We start from the raw sequence: 22428 nt of genomic DNA on the forward strand, positions 1-22428 counted from the left end.
GTGGTTGGCAGTGTGTTGCCGACCAGCATTGAGAACCCACACCCCTGTGGTCTAGGATGTGAATGCTGTGAATGTGAACTCTCCCCGTTCCTAAGTCCCTGTCACCTCCCCCTTTTCAGAGCAGAAGACGGAGCTCATCTGCCACCACTCCTGAAGAATAACCCAACCAGCACCCCAGACTCATCATCTGCTGGGAGGGCACTGGGCTGTGGGCTGTTCTCCAGGCAGGCCTGTGGGAGGACCCAAGAGGGATGTCATCAATGATACCAGCTCTGAGAAACATGGGGTCACTGGCAGGGTGGAGACACCACTTACCCTGCTCCTTCCAGCACCACCAAAGAGGAGGAGCCAGGTGGGAATGGAGGAGAGTCCCTGAGCTCCTCGTAGCTTTCTGTGTCCCCCACCATCCTTCCTCCAGTGTCAACTGGGACACGGAACCCCCATGACAGGGCCTTTTAGTCAGTACTGGGGACTTAGATGTGGACTGTGAGTTCTGCAGGTGGTGCTGGTTCCCACCCCTCTCCATTGCATCTTCCTAAGGGAAGTGAGTATCAGCTGGGATTTATCCCTTCCCATCCAGCCCTCATTGCTTACATTGTTATCTATCTGGAACCTGTTGGCACTTCATTTTCAACCCCAAATAACATGTGTCTTCCACTTCCCTTGACCTAATTCAGATCCCAAATGCTCTGGTTCTGTATGTATCAAACTCATTTTTGCATTGTTCTCATTTCCCAAGGGTAGTTGGGCTTAAGGAATATTCATCTTAAAATTCTTCTGCACACAATTCCATGACATTGTTTTCTCACCAGTTGGCGAACTTTTGCCTCTGCACTTAATAGCTGGTCTCGTTTCCATTTATTCCCACTCCTAGGGGGTAGGTTTGGTGTTTCTGGTGATGGTCATGGAGGAGGAAATGCCTTCAGATCATCTCTGGGATGACCAATGTGTGACCAGCAAGCTGGGAGCACTGACCTGGTGGAGTGGCCTCAGTGGGTGAGACAGCAGTGCTGTGCCGGCTTTCTTCTGGCCCAGGAAGAGCCAAGTCCATTATGCTTCAGGGGCCTGGTTCCCAATAAACCCCTCTGCCTCTGTGGGTTGTCTTCCCAACCTGCCCCTTGCTCCATACCCCCACCCTCCACCCCATAATATTACAGAAGGGCACCTGGTCAGACAACATGATGCAACTTAGTTTTATTAGGACAGGGATGGAGGGACTGGAGTGCCACCTTCTGGGCCCAGGAGAGGCACTGGGGAGGGGTCTCAGGGATGCCACCTGGCAGCTAGAAGCCACAGCTGCCCTCCACAGAGTGGCACTGCACAATGCGCAGGAATGTCTCGACCTTGCTCATGTCCTTCCGGAAGCAGAAGAGCAGCCAGTAGTTCTTGAGCAGTGTGTCATCGTTGTGCAGGCTTCTGTCAAACTTGCTGTAGGTCTGCCTGAAGATCTCCCCAGTCTGGGGGCTGCCATCTTCCAGCCTCTGCAAAGTGAAGGAAGAGAAGGAGAGGCCAAGCGCTTGGACACTGTTGCCTCCCTCTCTCACTCATTCTTTCTCCTCCCTCCCCTCCAGGGTATAGAGAAAGGCCTGGAGGATTCATGAGTGGAAATGAAGAATAAGCTGAGTTATCCTGGGTCAGGGCCTAACTGCTAAAAAGAGGGCAGCAGTGTTTCTTTCCCCCAGCACTGGAAGCTTGTGGGGCCCCAGGATTGGAGACTCCTGGCGCCACCCTCACCCCCGTCAGAGTTTGGATGCCTTCCTCTAGGTCCTTCAGGTACTCATAGACATCAGTGTTCACGATGCTATGCAGTTGGCTGTTGGCAAAGATACTGCCGAGGCGCTGCATGGGTTCAAGCCAGGACTGGATGAGCAGCAGGGAGATGTGGAGCAGCTCTACGTTCTGCAGGGGAAGGATTGGCAGTGGGTGTGCTGCCCGGGGGCTCTGACCACAGGCCTCCCCATCCCTGCTTGGGGAGAGGGCGACCACTCACGGATTTTCCCAGCATTTCCTCCTTGTGGAAGGGTGTTGGGATAGACTCTGAGAAGCAGACGAAGGTCTCGGGGTTACGCAGGAAGAAATACTTCTGTTCCTTCGGGACACAATTTTTTTCCTAGCAGAAAGATCACACATCAAGGTCTATGCTGGTGACCAGCTCCCATTCTTTCTTTTCTGGGACCTCACTCAGCATATGCTCATCTGCCTGCATTTTCACTTCAGAAAACAACCCTGAGCTCCTTCATCTCCTCCCATTACTTTCTAGCAGGGGAAAGTCACCCCTTCCTGCCACCCCGATGGGCACCTATTCCCCAAGAGCTTACAAACTCCCGGTAGGTTTCCAAGGCCAGATGGTGCAGCTGACGGGCACGGAGCATAGCGTCACCAAAAAGCCTGGATAAGGGAATTCTTGGAAGGGCACCAGTCTCTTGAAGCCAGGGCAGGCAGAGCAGGGCAAAAGCCATGAGCAGGGACATCCGGGAGCCTGGGGAGATAGTGTAGGGAAAGGGAGGGAGCCAGAAAGCAAGAGGCCAGTGCTCTTGCTCAGGGGCAGTTTTTTTTAGTCTCCCTCCAGGGACCAGGAACATTCTGAGATTGGCCTAATATCTGGGCTTAGATGGTGATACTCACATCCAGAAGCCCCAAACCTGAGGGTTAGGACCCCTGTCCCATCTACAGGGCGCCACCTCTCCTCTCCAGACACATCCTGCTCATAGGGATTTTAGGGACCCTTACCTGCAGCCATTGCAGCTGGGTGAGCTGTCCACAGGTCTCCGTGGTTTGGGGAGTTGGGCCTTGAGATCCTGGAGCTGGTCTCTTGTGGGCCCTTTTATACCCTTGCCCCTTCTCTCTGCCTGCTGGCCCCCACCTGTTTCTATGCACGTTTATGCAAGGGGGGCCACTGACATGCCTGTGCTAATGGATAATTTAGAAGCTTCTACACATGCTGGTATCATGCCCCCTGGCTTGTCATCTTTCCCTTCCCACCGTCACCAGCGCTGTGAGGGTTGTGCACAGAGTGTCAGCCAGAGGCACCACCCATCCTGGCCTCTCTTTTAGGGGCAGGTGGGTGCCCTCTGGCAGCATGCCATGCTGGCCAACCTGAAGGCGGGAAAGGATGTCAGGATAGCCAGTCCTTGAGACCCACATAGACCCCATCCCACTCTGTATTCTATCACTTTCATCCTTACCACATGGTTTCCCTCCACGCACCAGAGAGAATGTGTGTTCTGGGAAAAGGGGCCAACCACAGCCAATAGATTCTGGGGGTTCTGGGCATGATTCAGTCCTGAATTCCACTTTTGCCTAGTCCTGGGCCCTCCGGAGGCAGCTGGATGCAGTGCTAACACTGACCACTAGAGGGAATCAACCCCTTTCGTGGCCCTACGCTCTCCCTGAGCATTGGGGCTCCTCCAGGTCCGTGGGGACTAAGAACACAGACTCAGGGTATTACCCCAGCTCCTTGGACCTGCAGCAGAGATAAAAACCAAGAAACAGAAATCCCGGCAACAGACACGGACCACAAGCACTTCCTCCCATAGCCCTGAATCCATCAGAGAATCTGAAAGTTGGAAGAGCTTTTGAAGGTTTGAGTCTCCTCCCCAGCTTTGGAACTCAGAACACATCCCGCCAAAAGATGCCCTATGCAGCCATGGAAACCCCTCCTCCTTTTTCTCCTCCTCCTTTCCAGATCTGTGTAGAGCGTATCCAGTTGCAGAGGGCCTGCCTGTGCATTCTCATATCTGATCTGCCACTTGTCTTGTGAAGGAGCTATTATGATCACCCCATTTCACAGATCAAGAGACTGAGGCTCAGAGAGACTGACTTGCATGAGCTACCTCAGCCAGGGCAGATCTTCACAACCTTGCTCTTCCCACATTGTGTCATTTAAAGTCCTTTCTCTAGGCCGGGCATGGTGGTTAACACCTGTAATCCCAGCACTTTGGGAGGCGGAGGTGGGTGGATCATTTGAGATCAGCAATTCACGACCTGCCTGGTCAACATGGCCAAACCCCATCTCTATTAAAAATAGCAAAATTAGCTGTGCATGGTGGCGCATGCCTATAATCCCAGTTACTTGTTGGGGGCGGGGCTGGTGGGTGAGGTGGGAGAATCCCTTGAACACAGGAGGCAGAGGTTGCAGTGAGCTAAGATCCCACCTCTACACTCAGGCCTTGGTGACATAGCAGAACTCCAGCTTAAAAGAAAAAAAAGAAGACAGAGCAGGTAGTGTGGTGCTACTAGTTATATAGTTATTCTGGCTCCTTCTTTTTTTTTTTTTTCCAGATGGAATCTCATTCTGTCACACTGGCTGGAGTGCAGTGGCATGATCTTGGCTCACTGCAACCTCTGCCTCCTGGATTCAAGTGATTCTCCCACCTCAGCCTCCTGAGTATCTGGGATTTTGGGCACCAACCAGTATATGGGGCTAGTTTTTGTACTTTTTTAGTAGAGACAGGGTTTCACCATGTTGGCCAGGCTGGTCTCAAACTCCTGACTTCAGGTAATCCACATGCCTTGGCCTCCTAAGTACTGAGATTACAGTTGTGAGTCACTGTTCCCAACCCAGTTATTTATCTTCTAAATTTCTCTGAGTTCAGGGATCCTGCCCCCAACACAAGTGGCCTTTGCCTCATTTTGTCGTTTCATAAGGAACAGATTGTTCTCCCTCAGTTCCCAGGTGAGAATGGCCCAGTGGCACAGGGTGCCTTTTGGAAACCTCACAGCAGGACAAGGCGAAGGCAGAGAAGGCCAGGACTGAGCCCCCTGTCTCCTGATGCCCAGGGTTGGGGCTATTTCAATATCATCTGGAGGTCACAGGCATCAGATGCCCCCAGAGATGAGAGCAGGAAAGAACACCCTCTCCTGCCCTGAAATCTTCCACCCTGAGTTTAAGGGCATCCAGCACACGACGCTGTAGAAACACAAGCAAGCAAACAAGCAGATGCTTCCAGAAGTGGTTGGCAGTGTGTTGCCGCCCAGCATTGAGAACCCACACCCCTGTGGTCTAGGATGTGAATGCTGTGAATGTGAACTCTCCCCGTTCCTAAGTCCCTGCCACCTCCCCCTTTTCAGAGCAGAAGACGGAGCTCATCTGCCACGACTCCTGAAGAATAACCCAACCAGCACCCCAGACTCATCATCTGCTGGGAGGGCGCTGGGCTGTGGGCTGTTCTCCAGGCAGGCCTGTGGGAGGACCTGAGAGGGATGTCATCAATGACACCAGCTCTGAGAAACATGGGGTCACTGGGAGGGTGGAGACACCACTTACCCCTGCTCCTTCCAGCACCACCAAAGAGGAGGAGCCAGGTGGGAATGGAGGAGGGTCCCTGAGCTCCATGTAGCTTTCTGTGTCCCCCACCATCCTTCCACCAATGTCAACTGGGACATGGAGCCCCATGACAGGGCCTTTTAGCCAGTGCAGGGGACTTAGATGTGGACTGTGAGTTCTGCAGGTGGTGCTGGTTCCCACTCCTCTCATTGCATCCCCCTAAGGGAAACGAGTATCAGCTGGGATTTATCCCTTCCCATCCAGTCCTCATTGCTTACGTTGTTATCTATCTCTGGCACCTGTAGGCACTTCATTGCCAACTCCAAATAAAATGTGTCTTCCACTTCCCTTTCCCTAATTCAGATCCTAAAAGCTCTGGTTCTCTATGTTTTAAACTCATTTTTGCATTGTTCTCATTTCCCAAGGGTAGCTGGGCTTAAGGAATATTCATGTTAAAATTCTTCTGCACACATGGAATTCTATGACATTGTTTTCTCACTTTTTGGGGAATTTTTGCCTCTGCACTTAATAGCCTGTCTTCTTTTCATTTCTTCTCACTCCTGGTGGGCTAGTTTTGGTGGTGTTGGTGATGGTCGGAGAGGAAAAAATGCTTTCAAGTCATCACTGGGATGACCGGTGAGCTGTGACCAGCAAGCTGGGAGCACTGACCTGGTGGAGTGGCCTCAGTAATAGGCAGCAGTGCTGTGCCAGCTTCCTTCTGGCCCAGGAAGAGTCAATTCCTTTATGTTTCAGGGGCCTGGTTCCCAATAGACCCCATAGGCCCTGTAGGTTGTCTTTCCAACCTGCCCCTTGCTCCCTACCTCCACCCCACACTCCATAATATTTGAGAAGGACACTTAGACAAAATGACACAACTTAATTTTATTGGGATAGGGCTGGTGGACACTGGAGTGCCACCTTCCAGGGCCAAGGGAGGCACTGGGGAGGGGTCTCAGGGATGCCACCTGGCAGCTAGAGGCCACAGCTGCCCTCCACAGCACGGCACTTCACAATGCGCAGGAATGTTGCGACCTTGTTCATGTCTCTCCGGAAGCAGTAGAGCAGCCCATAGTTCTTGAGCACTGCATCATCGTTGTGCAGGTTTCTGTCAAACTTGCTGTAGGTCTGCCTGAAGATCTCCCCAGTCCAGGGGCTGCCATCTTCCAGCCTCTGTAAAGTGAAGGAAGAGAAGGAGAGGCCAAGCGCTTGGACACTGTTGCCTCCCTCTCTCACTCATTCTTTCTCCTCCCTCCCCTCCAGGGCATAGAGAAAGGCCTGGAGGATTCACTCGTGGAAATGAAGAATATGCTCTTGGGTCAGGGCCTGACTGCTAAAAAGAGAGCAGCAGTGTTGCTTTCCCCCAGCTCTGGAAGCCAGGGGGTCCCCAGGATTGGGGACCCCTGGCACACCCTCACCCCCATCAGAGTTTGGATGACTTCCTCTAGATCCTTCAGGTACTCATAGATGAAGCTGTTTGAGACACTATGCTGTTGGCTGTTGGCAAAGACACTGTTGAGGGACTGCATGGGCTTGAGCCACATCTGGATGAGCAGCAGGGAGTTTTGGAGCAGCTCTAGGTTCTGCAGGGGAAGGACTGGCAGTGAGTGGGCTGCCCAGGGGCTCTGACCGCAGGCCTTCCCCATCCCTGCCTGGTGGAGAGGGTGGCCACTCACAGATTTCTGCAGAGTTTCCTTTCTGTTAGTGGGTGTTGGGACAGACGCTGAGAAGCAAAGGGAGGTCCTGGCGTTAAACTGGAAGAAATTCTTCTGTTCCTTCGGGCTACGAGCTTCTTCCTAAGAGAAGGACCGCCCATCAATATCTATGCTGGTGACCAGCTCCCATTGTTCCTTTTCTGGGACCTCACTCAGTGTATGCTCATCTGCCTGCGTCTTCGATTCAGAAAACTATCCTGAGCTCCTTCCTCTCCTCCCATTACTTCCCATCAAGGCAAAGTCACCCCTTCCTGCCAACCCTGACATGCATCCATTTGTCAAGAGCTTACAAACTTCTGGTAGATGTCAAAGGCCAGGTGGTTGAGGCGATAGGCGCGGATCACAGCATAGTCATAAAGCGAGGATAAGGGAATTGATTGGAAGGCACCGGCCTCTCGAAGCCAGGGCAGGCAGAGCAGGGTGAAAGTCAGGAGCAGGGATGCCGGGGAGACTAGGGAGAAACCAGTGGGCGTGGGAGGGAGCCGGAGAGCAAGAGGGCAGTGCTCTTGCTCAGGGGCTGTTTCTTTTGTGTCTCTCCATCCAGGGACCAGGAAGATTCTGAGACTGGCCAAATATCTGGGCTTAGATGGCAATACCCACATTCAGAAGCCCAAACCTGAGGACTAGTGCCTCCGTCCCATCTGTCTCTCTCCTCAGGACATATAATGCTGAAAAGGATTTTAGGAACCCTTACCTGCAGCCATTGCAGCTGGGTGAGCTGTCCACAGGACTCTCCGTGGTTTAGGGAGTTGGGTCTTGGGATCCTGGAGCTGGTCTCTCATGGGCTCTTTTATACCCTGTCCCGTTCTCTCTCCCTGCTGGTCCCCACCTGTTTCTATGTATGTTTGGGCAAGGGAGGGTCACGGACGTGCCTGTGCTAGTGGATAATTTAGAAGCTTCTCCCACACATGCTGGTATCCTGCCCCCTGGCTTATCATTTTTCCCTTTCCGCCGTCACCAGCGCTGTGAGGGTTGTACACAGAGTGTCAGCCAGAGGCACCACCCATTCTGTCCTTTAAAGGGGCAGGTGGGTGCCTTCTGGCAGCATGCTATGGTGGCCAACCTGAAGGCGGGAAAGGATGTCAGGATAGCCAGTCCTTGAGATCTGCACTGACCCCATCCCACTATCTATCCTATCCCTTTCCTCCTCCCTGCGTGGTTCCCCTCCACCCACCAGAGAGAGAGTGTGTGCTGGGAAAAGGGGCCAACCACAGCCAATAGATTCTGGGGGTTCTGGGCAAGATTCAGTCCTGAATTCCACTTTGACTGAGCTCTCCTGGGCCCGCCTGAGGCAGCTGGATGCAGTGCTAATATTGACCACTAGAGGAAATCAATCACTTTCCCTGAGCCTTGGGGCTCCCGCAGTTCTGTGGGGACGAAGAACCCAGACTCAAGCAGAGAGACAAACTAAGAAACAGAAATCCTGGCAACAGACATGAACCACAAGCACTTCCTCCCATAGCCCTGAATCCATCAGAGAATCTCAAAGTTGGAAGATCTCTTGAAGGTTTGAGTCTCCCCCCGAGTTTTGGGACTCAGAACACATCCAGTTGCAGAGGGCCTGCCTGTTTTCTCGCATCTGACCTGCCACTTGTCTGTGAAGGAGCTATTATGACATCCCATTTCACAGATCAAGAGTCTGAGGCTCAGAGAGACTGACTTGCTCTTCCCACATTGTGTTATTCAAAGTCCTTTCTCCAGGCCGGTCATGGTGGTTAACACCTGTAATCCCAGCATTTTGGGAGGCTGAGGTGGGTGGATCATTTGAGGTCAGGAGTTCTAGACCAGACTGGTCAACATGGCAAAACTCCATCTCTACTAAAAATATAAAAATTGGCTGTGCATGGTGGCCCATGCCTGTAATCCCAGCTACTCCGAAGGGTGAAATGGGAGAATCACTTCAACCTAGGAGGCAGAGTTTGCAATGAGCCAAGATTGTGCCACTGCACTCCAGCCTGAGTGACAGAGCAGAACTCCATTAGAAAGAAAGAAAGAAAGAAAGAAAGAAAGAAAGAAAGAAAGAAAGAAAGAAAGAAAGAAAGAAAGAAAGAAAGAAAGTCCTTTCTCCAGTGCAGGTAGCATGGTGCTATTCCTTTAGTTATTTCTGCTGGTTCTTCTTCCTCCTCCTCCTCCTCTTCCTCTTCTTCTCCTTCTCTTTCTTCTTCCTTCACCTCCTCCTTCTTCTTCCTTCCTTCCTCCTCCTGCTCCTCCTTCTGCTTCTTCTCCTTCTTCAAAATGGAGTCTCATTCTGTCACCCAGGCTACAGTGCAGTGGCATGATCTTGACTCACTGCAATCTCTGCCTCCTGGGTTCAAGGCATTCTCCCATGCTAGCCTCTGAGTAGCTGGGATTCCAGGCGCCTCCCACTATGCCAGGCAAATTTTTGTACTTTTTTAGTAAAGATGGCGTTGCACCATGTTGGCCAGTCTGGTCTTGAACTCCTGACTTCAGGTGATCTGCCTGCCTTGGCATCCCAAAGTACTGAGATCCAACCCAGTTATTTCAGCTTCTAAATTTCTCTGAGTTCAGGGATCCTGCCCCCAATAAAAGCAGCCCTTTGCCTCATTTTTTCCTTCTATAAGGGGCAGATTTTTCTTCCTCAATTCCCAGGTGAGAATGGCCCAGTGGCATGGGGTGCTTTATGGAAACCTCACAGCAGGACAAGAAGAAGGCAGAGAAGACCAGGACTGAGCCTCCTGTCTCCTGGTGCCCAGGGTTGGGGCTATTTCAATATCATCTGGAGGTCACAGGCATCAGATGCCCCCAGAGATGAGAGCAGGAAGGAACACCCTCTCCTGCCCTGAAATCTTCCACCCTGAGTTTAAGGGCATCCAGCACGCGACGCTGTAGAAACACAAGCAAGCAAACAAGCAGATGCTTCCAGAAGTGGTTGGCAGTGTGTTGCCGACCAGCATTGAGAACCCACACCCCTGTGGTCTAGGATGTGAATGCTGTGAATGTGAACTCTCCCCGTTCCTAAGTCCCTGTCACCTCCCCCTTTTCAGAGCAGAAGACGGAGCTCATTTTCTGCCCTCATTCCTGAAGCATAACCCAACCAGTACCCCAGACTCATCATCTGCTGAGAGGGCACTGGGCTGTGGGCTGTTCTCCAGGCAGGCCTGTGGGAGGACCCGAGAGGGATGTCAGCAATGATACCAGCTCTGAGAAACATGGGGTCACTGGCAGGGTGGAGACACCACTTACCCCTGCTCCTTCCAGCACCACCAAAGAGGAGGAGCCAGGTGGGAATGGAGGAGAGTCCCTGAGCTCCATGTAGCTTTCTGTATCTCCTACCATCCTTCCTCCAATTGTCACCTGGGACATGGAGCCCCCATGACAGGGCCTTTTAGCCAGTGCTGGGGATTTAGATGTGGATTGTGAGTTCTGCAGGTGGTGCTAATTCCCTCTGTGTTGCATCCCGCTACGGGAAGCAAGTATCAGCTGGGATTTATCCCTTCCCATCCAGCCCCCATTGCCTCCGTTTTTATCTGAGTTTCCTTTTTGCTGGCGGCTGTCGGGATAGAGTGTGAGAAGGAGAGGGAGGTCTGGGGGTTGTGGCACCTGCTGGCACTGCATTTGGAAATCCAAATAAAATATCTCTTCCACTTTCTTGACCTAATTCAGATTCCAAATGCTCTCATTTTATATGTATCAAACTCATTTTTGCATTGTTCTCATTTCCCAAGCGTAGTTGCGCTTAAGGAATATTTATCTTAAAATTCTTCTGCACACAAGTAACTCCAAGACATTGTTTTCTCACTTTTTGGGGAACTTTTCCCTCTGCACTTAATAGCCTGTCTTGTTTTCATTTATTCCCACTCCTAGGGGCTAGGTTTGGTGTTGCTAGTGATGGTTGGGGAGGAAGAAATGCCTTCAAATTATCACTGGGATGATCAGTGAGCTGCAACCAGCAAGCTGGGAGCACTGACCTGGTGGAGTGGCCTCGGTAAGTAATAGATAGCAGGGCTGTGCCGGCTTTCTTCTGGCCCAGGAAGATCAAGTTCATTATGTTTCAGGGGCCTGGTTCCCAATAGACCTACTGGTTGTCTTCCCAACCTGCCCCTTACTCCATACCCCCACCCCTACCCCCACCCCATAATATTAGAGAGGGACACCTAGTCAGACAAAATGATGCCACTTAATATTATTAGGACAGGGCTGGTGGGCACTGGAGTGCCACCTTCCGGGGCCAGGAGAAGCAATAGGGAGGGGTCACAGGGATGCCACCCAGCAGCTAGAAGCCACAGCTGCCCTCCACAGAGTGGCACTGCACAATGCACAGCAATGTCTCGACCTTGTCCATGCCCTTCCAGAAGCAGTAGAGCAGCCCATAGTTCTTGAGCAATGCGTCATCGTTCTGCGGGTTTCTGTCAAACTTCCTGTAGGTCTGCCTGAAGATCTCCCCAGTCCGGGGGCTGCCATCTTCCAGCCTCTGCAAAGGTCTCCCTCCAGGGACCAGCAACATTCTGAGATTGGCTGAATATCTGGGCTTAGATGGTGATACTCACATCCAGAAGCCCCAAACCTGAGGGTTAGTGCCCCCGTCCCATCTACAGGGCGCCGCCTCTCCTCTCCAGACACATCCTGCTCATAGGGATTTTAGGGACCCTTACCTGCAGCCATTGCAGCTGGGTGAGCTGTCCACGGGACTCTCCGTGGTTTGGGGAGTTGGGCCTTGAGATCCTGGAGCTGGCCTCTTGTGGGCCCTTTTATACCCTCGCCCCTTCTCTCTCCCTACTTGCCCCTGTTTCTTTGTACATTTATGCATGGGACCACTGATGTGCCTGTGCTAATGGATAATTTAGAAGCTTCTCCCACACACTCTGGTATCATATCCCCTGGCTTGTTATCTTTCCCTTCCCACCGTCACCAGCGCTGTGAGAGTTGTGCACAGAGTGTCAGCCAGAGGCACCACCCATCCTGGCCTCTTTTTTAGGGGCAGGTGGGTGCCCTCTGGCAGCATGCCATGCTGGCCAACCTGAAGGCGGGAAAGGATGTCAGGATAGCCAGTCCTTGAGACCCACATGGACTCCATCCCACTCTGTATCCTATCACTTTCTTCCTCCCCGCGTTGTTCCCGTCCTCCCACCAGAGAGAGTGTGTGTGTTGGGAAAAGGGGACAACCACAGCCAATAGATTCTGGGGGTTCTGGGCAAGAGTCAGTCCTGAATTCCACTTTGCTGAGTCCTCCTGGGCCAGCCTGAGGCAGCTGGATGCAGTGCTAATACTGACCACTAGAGGGAACTAACCCCATTCTTCACCCTCCCCTTTCCCTGCGCCTTGGGGCTCCCGCAGGTCTGTGGGGACAAAGAACCCAGACTCAGGGTATCACCCAAGCTCCTTGGACCTGTAGCAGAGATACAAACCAAGAAACAGAAATCCCGGCAACAGACATGAACCACAAGCACCTCCTCCCATAGCCATCAGAGAATCTCAAAGTTAGAGGAGTTCTTGAAGGTTTGAGTCTTCTCCCGAGCTTTGGGACTCAGAACACATCATGCCGAAATATGCCCTATGCAGCCACGGAAACCCATCCTCCCTTTTTTCCTCCGTTCTACTTGCAGATCTGTATGGAGCTTATTCAGTTGCAAAGGGCCTGCTTGTGCATTCTCACATCTGACCTGCCACTTGTCTTGTGAAGGAGCTATTATGATCACCCCATTTCACAAATAAAGAGTCTCAGGCTCAGAGACTGACTTGCATGAGCCACCTCAGCCAGGGCAGATCTCCACAACCTTGCTCTTCCCACATTGTGTCATTCAAAGTCCTTTCTCTAGGCCGGGCATGGTGGTTAACACCTCTCATTCCAGCACTTTGGAGGGCTGAGGTGGGTGGATCATTTGAGATCAGCAGTTCAAGACCAGCCCGGTCAACATGGCCAAAACCCGTCTCTATTCAAAATACAAAAATTAGCTGTGCATGGTGGCGCATGCCTATAATCCCAGCTACTCAGGAGGGAGAGATGGGAGAATCCCTTGAACACAGGAGGCAGAGGTTGCAGTGAGCCAAGATCCCACCTCTACACTCAGGCCTTGGTGATAGCAGAATGCCAGCTCAAAAAACAAACAAACAAAAACCCCAAAAAACAAAACAAACAACAACAAAAAAACAAGGGGTGGGGGGTTCTTCCCCCAGAGCAGGTAGTGTGGTGCTACTACTTAGTTATTCTGGCTGCTGCTTCTTCTTTTTTTTTTTTCAGATGGAGTCTCTCATACTGTCACACTGGCTGGAGTGCAGTGGCATGATCTTGGCTCATTGCAACCTCTGCCTCCTGGGTTCAAGTGATTCTCCCACCTAAGCCTCCTGAGTATCTGAGATTACTGGCAAAACCACTATGTTGGGCTAATTTTTGTACTTTTTTGGTAGAGATGGGGTTTCAACATGTTGGCCAGGATGGTCTCAAACTCCTGACTTCAGGTGATTCACCAGCCTTGGCATCCCAAAGTTTTGAGATTACAGGTGTGAGTCACCGCTCCCAAGCCAGTTATTTCAGCTTCTAAATTTCTTTGAGTTCAGGGCTCCTGCCCCCAACACAAGTGGCCCTTGCCTCATTTTGTTCTTCCATAAGGGGCAGATTGTTCTCCCTCAGTTCCCAGGTGAGAATGACTTAGTGGCATGGGGTGCCTTTTGGAAACCTCACAGCAGGACAAGGCAAAGGCAGAGAAGGCCAGGACTAAACCTCCTATCTCCTGGTGCCCAGGGTGGGGCTATTTCAATACCATCTGGAGGTCACAGGCATCAGATGCCCCCAGAGATGAGAGCAGGAAAGAACACCCTCTCCTGCCCTGAAATCTTCCACCCTGAGTTTAAGGGCATCCAGCACACGACGCTGTAGAAACACAAGCAAGCAAACAAGCAGATGCTTCCAGAAGTGGTTGGCAGTGTGTTGCCGCCCAGCATTGAGAACCCACACCCCTGTGGTCTAGGATGTGAATGCTGTGAATGTGAACTCTCCCCGTTCCTGAGTCCCTGCCACCTCCCCCTTTTCAGAGCAGAAGACGGAGCTCATCTGCCACCACTCCTGAAGAATAACCCAACCAGCACCCCAGACTCATCATCTGCTGGGAGGGCGCTGGGCTGTGGGCTGTTCTCCAGGCAGGCCTGTGGGAGGACCCGAGAGGGATGTCATCAATGATACCAGCTCTGAGAAACATGGGGTCACTGGGAGGGTGGAGACACCACTTACCCTGCTCCTTCCAGCACCACCAAAGAGGAGGAGCCAGGTGGGAATGGAGGAGAGTCCCTGAGCTCCATGTAGCTTTCTGTGTCCCCCACCATCCTTCCTCCAGTGTCGACTGGGACATGGAGCCCCCATGACAGGGCCTTTTAGCCAGTACTGGGGACTTAGATGTGGACTGTGAGTTCTGCAGTTGGTGCTGGTTCCCACCCCTCTCCATTGCATCTTCCTAAGAGAAGCGAGTATCAGCTGGGATTTATCCCTTCCCATCCAGCCCTCATTGCTTACATTGTTATCTATCTGGAACCTGTTGGCACTTCATTTTCAACCCCAAATAACATGTATCTTCCACTTCCCTTGCCCTAATTCAGATCCCAAATGCTCTGGTTCTGTATGTTTTAAAATCATTTTTGCATTGTTCTCATTTCCCAAGGTTAGTTGCCCTTAAGGAATATTCGTCTTAAAATTCTTCTGCACACAGGTAATCTCATGACATTGTTTTCTTACCTGTTGGGGAATTTTTGCCTCTGCATATAGTTGATCTTGTTTTCATTTATTCCCACTCCTGGGGGTAGGTTGCTGGTGATGGTCCTGGAGGAAGAAATGCCTTGAAATCATCTCTGAAATGACCAGTGGGCTGTGACCAGCAAGCTGGGAGCACTGACCTGGTGGAGTGGCCTCAGTGGGTAATAGACAGCAGTGCTGTGCCGGCTTTCTTCTGGCCCAGGAAGAGCCAAGTCCATTATGCTTCAGGGGCCTGGTTCCCAATAAACCCCTCTGGCTCTGTGGGTTGTCTTCCCAACCTACCCCTTGCTCCATACCCCCACCCTCCACCCCATAATATTACAGAAGGACACCTGGTCAGACAACATGATACAACTTAGTTTTATTAGGACAGGGCTGGCGGGACTGGAGTGCCACCTTCTGGGCCAGGAGAGGCACTGGTGAGGGGCCACAGGGATGCCACCTGGCAGCTAGAAGCCACAGCTGCCCTCCACGGAGTGGCACCGCACAATGCGCAGGAATGTCTCGACCTTGTCTATGTCTCTCCAGAAGCAGTAGAGCAGCCAGTAGTTCTTGAGCAGTGCATCATGGTTGTGCGAGTTTCTGTCAAACTTGCTGTAGGTCTGCCTGAAGATCTCCCCAGTCCGGGGGCTGCCATCTCCCAGCCTCTGCAAAGTGAAGGAAGAGAAGGAGAGGCCAAGCGCTTGGACACTGTTCCCTCCCTCTCTCATTCATTCATTTTCCCTCCTCCCGCTAAGGTGTAGAGAAAGGCCTGGAGGATTCACGAGTGGAAATGAAGAATATGCTGAGTTCTCTTGGGTCAGGGCCTGACTGCTAAAAAGAGAGCAGCAGTGTTTCTTTCCCCCAGCTCTGGAAGCCAGGAGGGCCCCTGGATTGGAGACCACTGGCGCCACCCTCATTCCTATCAGAGTTTGGATTCCTTCCTCTAGGTCCTTCAGGTACTCATGGATGTCGGTGTTTGAGACGCTACGCAGTTGGCTCTTGGCAAAGACACTCCTGAGGAGCTGCACGGAATCGAGCCAGGACTGGATGAGCAGCAGGGAGATGTGGAGCAGCTCTAGGTTCTGCAGGGGAAGGACTGGCTGTGGGTGTGCTGCCCGGAGGCTTTGACCACCGGCCTCCCCCATCCCCACCTGGGGAGAGGGCGGCCACTCACAGACTTCACTCTTTTTAGCAGTCAGGCCCTGAAGCAAGAGAACTCAGCTTATTCTTCATTTCCACTCATGAATCCTCCAGGCCTTTCTCTACACCTTAGAGGGAGGAGGGAAAATGAATGAATGAGAGAGGGAGGGAACAGTGTCCAAGCGCTTGGCCTCTCCTTCTCTTCCTTCACTTTGCAGAGGCTGGGAGATGGCAGCCCCCGGACTGGGGAGATCTTAAGGCAAACCTACAGCAAGTTTGACAGAAACTTGCACAAAGATGATGCACTTCAACAACACCCTCCTTGTTGAAGGGTGTTGGGATAGACTCTGAGAAGCAGAGGGAGGTCTTGGGGTTCTGCAGGAAGAAATACTTCTGTTCCTTCAAGATACAATCATCTTCCTAGCAGAAAGATCACACATCAAGGTCTGTGCTGGTGACCAGCTCCCATTCTTACTTTTCTGGGACCTCACTCAGTGTATGCTCATCTGCCTGCATCTTCACTTCAGAAAACAACCCTGAGCTCCTTCATCTCCTCCCATTACTTCCCAGCAGAGTAAAGTCACCCCTTCCGGCCCCCCCGATGGGCACCTATTCCTCAAGAACTTACAAACTCCTGGTAGGTGTCAAAGGCCAGCTGGTGCAGCTGATAGGCATGGAGCATAGAGTCACCTGGATAAGGGAATTCTTGGAAGGGCACCAGTCTCTTGAAGCCAGGGCAGGCAGAGCAGGGCAAGAGCCAGGAGCAGGGACATCTGGGATCCTGGGGAGAAACCATAGGGGAAGGGAGGGAGCCAGAGAGCAAGAGGCCAGTGCTCTTGCTCAGAGGCTGTTTTTTTTTTTTTTTTTTTTTTATCTCTCCCTCAGGGACCAGGAACATTCTGAGATTGGCCGAATATCTGGGCTTAGATGATGATACTCACATCCAGAAGCCCCAAATCTGATGGTTAGTGCCCCTGTCCCATCTACAGGGCACCGCCTCTCCTCTCCAGACACATCCGGCTCATAGGGATTTTAGGAACCCTGCAGCCATTGCAGCTGGGTGAGCTGTCCACAGGACTCTCCATGATTTGGGGAGTTGGGCCTTGGGATCCTGGAGCTGGTCTCTTGTGGGCCCTTTTATACCCTCGCCCCTTCTGTCTGCCTGTTGGTCCCCACCTGTTTCTATGCATGTTCATGCAAAGGGGGCCACTGACGTGCCTGTGCTAATGGATAATTTAGAAGCTTCTACACATGCTGGTATCATGCCCCCTGGCTTGTCATCTTTTCCTTCCCACCGTCACCAGAGCTGTGAGAGTTGTGCACAGAGTGTCAGCCAGAGGCACCACCCATCCTGGCCTCTCTTTTAGGGGCAGGTGGGTGCCCTCTGGCAGCATGTCATGCTGGCCAACCTGAAGGAGGGAAAGGATGTCAGGATAGCCAGTCCTTGAGACCCACATGGACCCCATCCCACTCTCTATTCTATCCCTTTCCTCCTCCTCGCGTGGATTCCCTCCACCCACCAGAGAGAATGTGTGTGCTGGGAAAAGGGGCCAACCACAGCCAATAAATTCTGGGGGTTCTGGGCAAGATTCAGTCCTGAACTCCACTTTGGCTGAGTCCTCCTGGGCCAGCCTGAGGCAGCTGGATGCAGTGCTAATACTGACAACTAGAGGGAACCAACCCCAATTCTTGGCCCTCCCCTCTTCCTGAGCCTTGGGGCTCCCCAAGGTCCATGGGGACTAAGAATCCAGACTCAACGTATTGCCCCACCTCCTTGAGCCTGTAGCAGAGATACAAACCAAGAAGCAGAAGTCCTGGGAACAGACACAGACCACAAGCGCTTTCTCCCATAGCCCTGAATCCGTCAGAGAATCTCAAAGTTGGAGGAGCTCTTGAAGGTTTGAGTTTCCTCCCCTGCTTTGGAACTCAGAACACATCCCGCCGAAGGATGCCCTATGCAGCCATGGAAACCCCTCCTCCTTTTTCTCCTCCTCCTTTCCAGATCTGTATGGAGCTTATCCAGTTGCAGAGGGCCTGCCTGTGCATTCTCACATCTGACCTGCCACTTGTCTGTGAAGGAGCTATTATGACATCCCATTTCACAGATCAAGAGTCTGAGGCTCAGAGAGACTGACTTGCATGAGCTACCTCAGCCAGGGCAGCAGAGCTCCACAAACTTGCTCTTCCCACACTTTCTCTAGGCTGGGCACAGTGGCTCACGCCTGTAATCCCAGCACTTTTGGAGGCTGAGATGAGTGGATCACTTGAGGTCAGGAGTTCAAGACCAGAGTGATCAACATGGGAAAACTTCATCACTATTGAAAGTACAAAAATTACCTGGGTGTGATGTCTTTCTCCTATAAACCCAGCTACTTGGCAGGCTGAGGTGGGAGAATCCCTTGAACTCAAGAGGCAGAGTTTGCAGTGAGCCAAGATCACACCACTGTACATCGTCTCAAAAAAAAAAAAAAGTCCTTTCTCCGGAGCAGGTAGTGTGGTGCTACTCAGTTATTTAGTTTAGTTATTTTAGCTTCTTCTTCTTCTTCTTTTTTTTTTTTTTTGAGATGGAGTTTCATCTGTCCCTCAGCTGGAGGTAAGTGGCATGATCTTGGCTCACTGCAACCTCTGCCTCCTGGGTTCTTCAAGTGATTCTCTCACTTCAGGCTCCTGAGTAACTGTGATTACAGGCACCAGCCACTATGCTGGGCTAATTTTTGAACTTGTTTTTAGTAGAGATAGCGTTTCACTATGTTGGCCAGGCTGGTCTCAAACGCCTGACTTTAGGTGATTCGAACACCTTGGCATCTCAAAGTATTGAGATTACAGGAGTGAGTCACCGCTCCCAATCCAGTTATTTCCGCTTCTAAATTTCCTTGAGTTCAGGGATCCTGCCCCCAACACAAGTGGCCCTTGCCTCATTTTGTTCTTCCATAAGGCGCAGATTGTTCTCCCTCAGTTCCCAGGTGAGAATGGCCCAGTGGCACAGGGTGCCTTGTGGAAACCTCACAGCAGGACAAGGTGAAGGCAGAGAAGGCCAGGACTGAGCCTCCTGTTTCCTGGTGCCCAGGGTGGGGCTATTTCAATATCATCTGGAGGTCACAAGCATCAGATGCCCCCAGAGATGAGAGCAGGAAAGAACACCCTCTCCTGCCCTGAAATCTTCCACCCTGAGTTTAAGGGCATCCAGCAGGCGACGCTGTAGAAACACAAGCAAGCAAACAAAAAAACGCTTTTAGAAGTGGTTGGCAGTGGTGTTGCCGCCCAACATTGAGAACCCACACCCCTGTGGTCGAGGATGTGAATGCTGGGCTCTGCCACCTCCCCCTTTTCAGAGCAGAAGACGGAGCTCATTTTCTGCCCTCATTCCTGAATCATAACCCAACCAGCACCCCAGACTCATCATCTGCTGGGAGGGCACTGGGCTGTGGGCTGTTCTCCAGGCAGGCCTGTGGGAGGACCCGAGAGGGATGTCAGCAATGATACCAGCTCTGAGAAACATGGGGTCACTGGCAGGGTGGAGACACCACTTACCCCTGCTCCTTCCAACACCACCAAAGAGGAGGAGCCAGGTGGGAATGGAGGAGGGTCCCTGAGCTCCATATAGCTTTCTGTGTCCCCCACCATCCTTCCTCCAGTGTCGACTGGGACATGGAGCCCCCATGACAGGGCCTTTTAGCCAGTATTGGGGACTTAGATGTGGATTGTGAGTTCTGCAGGTGGTGCTGGTTCCCACCCCTCTCCATTGCATCTTCCTAAGAGAAGCGAGTATCAGCTGGGATTTATCCCTTCCCATCCAGCCCTCATTGCTTACATTGTTATCTATCTGGAACCTGTTGGCACTTCATTTGCAACCCTAAATAAAATGTGTCTTCCACTTCCCTTGACCTAATTCAGATCCCAAATGCTCGGCTTCTGTATGTATCAAACTCATTTTTGTATTGTTCTCATTTCCCAAGGGTTGTTGGGCTTAAGGAATATTCATGTTAAAATTCTTCTGCACACACAATTCTATGACGTTGTTTTCTCACTTTTTGGGAAATTTTTGCCTCTGCACTTAATAGCCTGTCTTGTTTTCATTTCTTCTCACTCCTTGGGGGCTAGGTTTGGTGTTGCTGGTGATGATTAAAGAGAAAAAAATACTTTCAATTTATTTCTGGGATGACCAGTGAGCTGTGACCAGCAAGCTGGGAGCACTGACCTGGTGGAGTGGTCTCAGTGAGTAATGGACAGCAGTGCTATGCCAGCTTCCTTCTGGCCCAAGAAGAGTCAAATCCTTTATGTTTCGAGGGCCTGGTTCCCAAGAGACCCCATAGGCCCTGCAGGTTTTCTTCCCAACCTACCCCTTGCTCCATACCCCCATCCTCCATCCCATAATAGTAGAGGAGGGCACCTAGTCAGACAACATGATGCAACTTAATTTTATTAGGACAAGGCTGGTGGGACTGGAGTGCCACCTTCCAGGGCCAAGAGAGGCACTGGGGACGGGACATAGGGATGCCACCTGGCAGCTAGAGGCCACAGAGGCCCTCCACAGAGCGGCACTGCACAATGCGCAGGAACATCTCAACCTTGTCCATGTCCTTCCAGAAGCAGTAGAGCAGCCCATAGTTCTTGAGCAGTGCATCGTCATTGTGCGAGTTTCTGTCAAACTTCCTGTAGGTCTGCTTGAAGATCTCCCCAGTCCAGGGGCTGCCATCTTCCAGCCTCTGCAAAGTGAAGGAAGAGAAGGAGAGGCCAAGCGCTTGGACACTGTTCCCTCCCTCTCTCACTCATTCTTTCTCCTCCCTCCCCTCCAGGGTATAGAGAAAGGCCTGGAGTATTCACTTGTGGAAATGAAGAATATGCTGAGTTCTCTTGGGTCAGGGCCTGACTGCTAAAAAGAGAGCAGCAGTGTTGCTTTCCCCCAGCTCTGGAAGCCAGGGGGTCCCCAGGATTGGGGACCCCTGGCACACCCTCACCCCCATCAGAGTTTGGATGACTTCCTCTAGGTCCTTCAGGTACTCATAGATGAAGCTGTTTGAGACACTATGCTGTTGGCTGTTGGCAAAGACACTGTTGAGGGACTGCATGGGCTTGAGCCACATCTGGATGAGCAGCAGGGAGTTTTGGAGCAGCTCTAGGTTCTGCAGGGGAAGGACCGGCAGTGGGTGGGCTGCCCAGGGGCTCTGACCACAGGCCTCCCCCATCCCTGCCTGGTGGAGAGGGTGGCCACTCACAGATTTCTGCAGAGTTTCCTTTCTGTTAGTGGGTGTTGGGACAGACGCTGAGAAGCAAAGGGAGGTCCTGGTGTTATGCGGGGGAAAAAATCCTTCTGTTCCTTTGGGCTATGAGCTTCCTCCTAGGAGAAGGACCACCCATCAATATCTATGCTGCTGACCAGCTCCCATTGTTCCTTTTCTGGGACCTCACTCAGTGTATGCTCATCTGCCTGCATCTTCGATTCAGAAAACTATCCTGAGCTCCTTCCTCTCCTCCCATTACTTCCCATCAAGGCAAAGTCACCCCTTCCTGCCAACCCTGACATACATCCATTTGTCAAGAGCTTACAAACTTCTGGTAGATGTCAAAGGCCAGGTGGTTGAGGCGATAGGCGCGGATCACAGCATAGTCATAAAGCGAGGATAAGGGAATTGATTGGAAGGCACCGGCCTCTCGAAGCCAGAGCAGGCAGAGCAGGGTGAAAGTCAGGAGCAGGGATGCCGGGGAGACTAGGGAGAAACCAGTGGGCGTGGGAGGGAGCCGGAGAGCAAGAGGGCAGTGCTCTTGCTCAGGGGCTGTTTCTTTTTTGTCTCCCCCCAGGGACCAGGAACATTCTGAGATTGGCTGTAAATCTGGGCTTAGATGGCAATACCCACATTCAGAAGCCCAAACCTGAGGACTAGTGCCCCCGTCCCATGTGTCTCTCTCCTCAGGACATATAATGCTGAAAAGGATTTTAGGGACCTTTACCTGCAGCCATTTGCAGCTAGGTGAGCTGTCCACAGGACTCTCCATGGTTTGGGTAGTTGGGCCTTGGGACCCTGGAACTGGTCTCTTCTGGGCCCTTGCCCCTTATCCCTGCCTGCTGGCCTCCACCTGTTTCTATGCACGTTCATGCAAGGGGGGCCACTGACATGCCTGTGCTAATGGATAATTTAGAAGCTTCTCCCACACATGCTAGTATCCTGCCCCCCGCTTGTCATCTTTCCCTTCCCACTGTCACCAGAGCTGTGAGAGTTGTGCACAGAGTGCCAGCCAGAGGCACCACCCATCCTGGCCTCTCTTTAAGGGGCAGGTGGGTGCCCTCTGGCAGCATGCCATGCTGGCCAACCTGAAGGAGGGAAAGGATGTCAGAATAGCCAGTCCTTGAGACCCACACGGACCCCATCCCATTCTCTATCCTATCCCTTTCTTCCTCCCACATGCTTCCCGTTCACCCACTAGAGAGAATGTGTGTTCTGGGAAAAGGGGCCAACCGCAGCCTATAGATTCTGGGGGTTCTGGGCAAGATTAAGTCCTGAATTCCACTTTGGCTGAGTCCTCCTGGGCCAGCCTGAGGCAGCTGGATGCAGTGCTAATACTGACCACTAGAGGGAGCCGACCCCACACTTTGTCCTTCACTTTCCCTGAGCCTTGGGGCTCCTCCA

The 22428-nt window shown here is 52.1% G+C and overlaps 2 protein-coding genes and 3 pseudogenes across 2 annotated transcripts; all 5 read right to left on the reverse strand.

Annotated features, from left to right (window-relative positions):
- Window positions 1–1180: 1180 nt before the first annotated feature.
- GH1P6 (somatotropin-like) lies at window positions 1181–2800 on the reverse strand. Its single transcript, NM_001290347.1, has 5 exons — window positions 2731–2800; window positions 2319–2479; window positions 1991–2110; window positions 1735–1899; window positions 1181–1481 (listed from the first exon to the last, which is right to left on the reverse strand). Exons 1-5 carry the CDS (start codon window positions 2738–2740, stop codon window positions 1284–1286), a joined length of 654 nt encoding a protein of 217 aa, NP_001277276.1. The 5' UTR covers window positions 2741–2800; the 3' UTR covers window positions 1181–1283.
- A 3438-nt stretch (window positions 2801–6238) lies between these two features.
- On the reverse strand, window positions 6239–7744 carry GH1P5 (somatotropin-like). The gene is made up of 5 exons (NM_001290352.2): window positions 7673–7744; window positions 7269–7429; window positions 6940–7059; window positions 6682–6846; window positions 6239–6436 (listed from the first exon to the last, which is right to left on the reverse strand). Exons 1-5 carry the CDS (start codon window positions 7680–7682, stop codon window positions 6239–6241), a joined length of 654 nt encoding a protein of 217 aa, NP_001277281.2. The 5' UTR covers window positions 7683–7744.
- GH1P4 (growth hormone 1 pseudogene) lies at window positions 11109–11663 on the reverse strand (annotated as a pseudogene).
- On the reverse strand, window positions 15028–16915 carry GH1P3 (growth hormone 1 pseudogene; annotated as a pseudogene).
- On the reverse strand, window positions 20208–21824 carry GH1P2 (growth hormone 1 pseudogene; annotated as a pseudogene).

The sequence above is a fragment of the Callithrix jacchus genome, chromosome 5 (assembly GCF_049354715.1).
Source record: "Callithrix jacchus isolate 240 chromosome 5, calJac240_pri, whole genome shotgun sequence".
Classification (NCBI taxonomy): domain Eukaryota; kingdom Metazoa; phylum Chordata; class Mammalia; order Primates; family Cebidae; genus Callithrix; species Callithrix jacchus.